The 4412-nt window shown below is 47.2% G+C and overlaps 1 protein-coding gene and 1 long non-coding RNA gene across 2 annotated transcripts in view; one reads left to right on the top strand and one right to left on the bottom strand.

The window, feature by feature from the left end:
• Positions 1-1557, top strand: part of LOC109517555 (uncharacterized) — a 3481-nt gene extending 1924 nt beyond the window's left edge. The window contains exon 2 of the long non-coding RNA XR_002168567.1: positions 1256-1557. This is a non-coding gene — a long non-coding RNA (uncharacterized LOC109517555). The remainder of the gene's footprint in view (positions 1-1255) is intronic.
• A 669-nt stretch (positions 1558-2226) lies between these two features.
• Positions 2227-3465, bottom strand: LOC109517554 (carboxy-terminal domain RNA polymerase II polypeptide A small phosphatase 1-like). Its single transcript, XM_019872772.1, has 3 exons — positions 3340-3465; positions 2455-2640; positions 2227-2398 (listed from the first exon to the last, which is right to left on the bottom strand). The coding sequence occupies exons 1-3, from the start codon at positions 3463-3465 to the stop codon at positions 2270-2272; spliced, it is 441 nt and encodes a 146-aa protein (XP_019728331.1). The 3' UTR covers positions 2227-2269.
• Between the last annotated feature and the right edge of the window lie 947 nt (positions 3466-4412).

The raw sequence follows: 4412 nt of genomic DNA, 5'->3' as shown, positions 1-4412 counted from the left end.
TGAATAGTAGATCTTTGACGCATTTCTGCTCTGTGAGAAAAGTTCTCATCGCGGTTAGTTCACAATCGGACTTCGGCACGTTGAACATAAACCCCACATACGCCACCTGCTGGATCTGGCAGGTCACTGCCCCACTTGGCCCCTAATGCAAACAGACAAACTTGTGCTTTTGCGTCCTGATTTGAAATCACTTCCCGTGAAAACCGAAAGCCGTCCGTGAGAAAGTCAAAGGCGCCGCTGCGCTGATCTCGACGCTCGCGCTCATCCCAGGGCCCTCTGCTCCTTCAGGACGTCGTAGACGTCGTCCACGTTGTTTAGCCTTTCGAAAAAGGGGATCAGGTCGAGGAGCTCGCTATCCGACATGTCGTCGAACCAGGATGCCACAGGAACCTAAAGGACGCCGACATTTAGGAGGCATCTTGGGCAAGAATGCACGCAAAACGTACCGCGTTGTCCGGGTGGAAGGTGTAGGAGACCGGCGAGTTGTCGATGATGATGACTTTGTTGAGGTCCCTCCCTAAATGGCTCAAGTCTTTGACGTAATTGCCTTTGTGGAAGACGCACGCCTCCCTGAAGAGACGGCTTCGGAAAGCTCCCCATTTGTCCAGGATGTCTGACACGGGATCCGCATACTGTTGAAGGGAAAAAAAACAAAAACAAAATACAACAAAATAGTTACTGGAGAAACTGAATGAGCTCATGAAGCATGCCGCCACTTGAAGCGAAAAAGGGAAAAGTGACTCCTCCTTTCCTGCCTTTCTAAATGGATACTTGGGCTTCGTGTTTGATTTCAGGCATGGGGCTTTTTTGTGCCTCTTGTGTCATCAAAGGTGTCGATCACATTCCAGTGTTGACCAGTGAAAATGTTATTGGGCAATTTTTTTTTCCCCCCTTAACTTTCCAGGTAGTGGCACCCAAAAATTACAGATATTTTTCACTAGCATACATGCGGCTAAATAAATCATCATAAATAACCTAAATAACCCTAACCCTAACCAAAAAAGACCCAATTTCTTTCTATTTCTGCAATAAGCCGTAGGGTTTATTTCCTATTCACCGCATATAGCTCAGATTGTACACGCAACTCAAAATAAAACAATTTACCGAACGTGTTTTGTTTTAGAAGGACGAATTACTCACGCCACAGAAATGTCACGTTGCACGTTGCAAGCGGCGTTAAAATGAATTCGAATGTTAAGTCAAAAGATTGTGTTTCATTTTGAGGTCTAATACTTGGTGTCCCGCAACTCGGCAGGTGGTTCGTGAGTGATGTGGGCGCCGTCGACCTTCAGACTTGCTTTCATATTGTCTGCCGACTTTGAACCTGCGTTAAGTGATACAACGTCATTTGTTCAAATGGTATTTTTATTTTGAAGTAGATGGCTTTTTTAGAAACAAACAATTCTGTTTGCATAAACTGTGTTGCAATTAGTGTGTCATTTCGTCTTCTTCTGCACTTAAGGAACGGAAAAAGCACTTGGGAAGGTCATGTAAATAATGTGTGGGCGAACATGTCTCGATGTCCCGATTTCAATAAATTAACAAATGATATACATCGGTCTGACTGAGTTGAAGCAGCATTTTTCATGCTCATGGTCTAAGGAAAAAAAAAAATGAAATAGTTTGCAAACCAAAGTACAAGAAAAACCAAACCACATCAAGGCGAGAGCCAAAAACGTAACGAGAGCAATAAGAGAGCCTCGAGACGAAATGCACGTGAACAATGACTTGAACGAGGCGAAATTAGGTGCCGCCTTGACGGGACCTCCGGGAGCTCCTTAAATCCTCCCAATCATTGTGACGCCAGACAAGTGCGCGACGGGAAAACCGGAACGCCACCTGCTGGACAATCACAGAACGTGATCATGACAAACGCTTGTCATTTTAACTCTCACGTTGTCGCCTTTTACATGTAAACGCATCTGTTGTGAATAGTAGATCTTTGATGCATTTCTGCTCTGTGAGAAAAGTTCTCATCGCGGTTAGACTTTTCCTGACTGGGTTTTCGGGCTGTCCAACCGCATGTAGTCAGATGTCGTGAGGACAGCACAGTGCTCTAAAGAGTGCGCCTTTGTAGAGAAACGTGGTTGAAAAAAAAAAAACACATACGCCACCTGCTGGATCTGGCAGGTCACTGCCCCACTTGGCCCCTAATGCAAACAGACAAACTTGTGCTTTTGCGTCCTGATTTGAAATCACTTCCCGTGAAAACCGAAAGCCGTCCGTGAGAAAGTCAAAGGCGCCACTGCGCTGATCTCGACGCTCGCGCTCATCCCAGGGCCCTCTGCTCCTTCAGGACGTCGTAGACGTCGTCCACGTTGTTTAGCCTTTCGAAAAAGGGGATCAGGTCGAGGAGCTCGCTATCCGACATGTCGTCGAACCAGGATGCCACAGGAACCTAAAGGACGCCGACATTTAGGAGGCATCTTGGGCAAGAATGCACGCAAAACGTACCGCGTTGTCCGGGTGGAAAGTGTAGGAGGCGGGCGAGTTGTCGATGATGATGACTTTGTTGAGGTCCCTCCCTAAATGGCTCAAGTCTTTGACGTAATTGCCTTTGTGGAAGACGCACGCCTCCCTGAAGAGACGGCTTCGGAAAGCTCCCCATTTGTCCAGGATGTCTGACACGGGATCCGCATACTGTTGAAGGGAAAAAAAACAAAAACAAAATACAACAAAATAGTTACTGGAGAAACTGAATGAGCTCATGAAGCATGCCGCCACTTGAAGCGAAAAAGGGAAAAGTGACTCCTCCTTTCCTGCCTTTCTAAATGGATACTTGGGCTTCGTGTTTGATTTCAGGCATGGGGCTTTTTTGTGCCTCTTGTGTCATCAAAGGTGTCGATCACATTCCAGTGTTGACCAGTGAAAATGTTATTGGGCAATTTTTTTTTCCCCCCTTAACTTTCCAGGTAGTGGCACCCAAACATTACCATGATTAAATAAAGCCGTTAGTGTTAATGCCGGGGCAACAATAAAACGGCCCACAACAACGTCGGAACGACGTGGCTGCCATTCCAAGTATGTGATAATCAAACAGCAGGTGCCACCTCACACATAAAAGCGCAAGGCACATTCTTGACTGGGCACTTCTCAGAACGCCTTGCGAGCGGCAGCAAACCAACCTTCTTGGCTCTAAAACTGGAGCATGATTAAATAAAGCCGTTAGTGTTAATGCCGGGGCAACAATAAAACGGCCCACAACAACGTCGGAACGACGTGGCTGCCATTCCAAGTATGTGATAATCAAACAGCAGGTGCCACCTCACACATAAAAGCGCAAGGCACATTCTTGACTGGGCACTTCTCAGAACGCCTTGCGAGCGGCAGCAAACCAACCTTGGAGAGGCTCGCCGTGAATAAGACACATTCAAACATCTCCCCCATGCGTCTGAGGAATTCATCCACGTGGGGTCGCTTGGAGCATCGGTCTGACTGAGTTGAAGCAGCATTTTTCATGCTCATGTTCTAAGGAAAAAAAAAAAGAAAATAGTTTGCAACTAAAGTACAAGAAAAACCAAACCGCCTGGAGAACAAACCTTGGATCCGCTTCAACACACCAAGAACTATTGACTTGAATAACGAACAACATCAGCAAAGGCGGGAGCCAACAAACGGAGAAAACAGACATCAAGGCGAGAGCCAAAAACGTAACGAGAGCAATAAGAGAGCCTCGAGACGAAATGCACGTGAACAATGACTTGAACGAGGCGAAATTAGGTGCCGCCTTGACGGGACCTCCGGGAGCTCCTTAAATCCTCCCAATCATTGTGACGCCAGACAAGTGCGCGACGGGAAAACCGGAACGCCACCTGCTGGACAATCACAGAACGTGATCATGACAAACGCTTGTCATTTTAACTCTCACGTTGTCGCCTTTTACATGTAAACGCATCTGTTGTGAATAGTAGATCTTTGATGCATTTCTGCTCTGTGAGAAAAGTTCTCATCGCGGTTAGACTTTTCCTGACTGGGTTTTCGGGCTGTCCAACCGCATGTAGTCAGATGTCGTGAGGACAGCACAGTGCTCTAAAGAGTGCGCCTTTGTAGAGAAACGTGGTTGAAAAAAAAAAAACACATACGCCACCTGCTGGATCTGGCAGGTCACTGCCCCACTTGGCCCCTAATGCAAACAGACAAACTTGTGCTTTTGCGTCCTGATTTGAAATCACTTCCCGTGAAAACCGAAAGCCGTCCGTGAGAAAGTCAAAGGCGCCACTGCGCTGATCTCGACGCTCGCGCTCATCCCAGGGCCCTCTGCTCCTTCAGGACGTCGTAGACGTCGTCCACGTTGTTTAGCCTTTCGAAAAAGGGGATCAGGTCGAGGAGCTCGCTATCCGACATGTCGTCGAACCAGGATGCCACAGGAACCTAAAGGACGCCGACATTTAGGAGGCATCTTGGGCAAGAAT

The sequence above is a fragment of the Hippocampus comes genome, unplaced genomic scaffold (genome assembly GCF_001891065.2).
Source record: "Hippocampus comes isolate QL1 unplaced genomic scaffold, H_comes_QL1_v1.1 scaffold242, whole genome shotgun sequence".
NCBI classification, from domain to species: Eukaryota; Metazoa; Chordata; class Actinopteri; order Syngnathiformes; family Syngnathidae; genus Hippocampus; species Hippocampus comes.
Note: the sequence above shows the minus strand (reverse complement) of the source record. Positions and strands in the feature narration are given on the sequence as shown.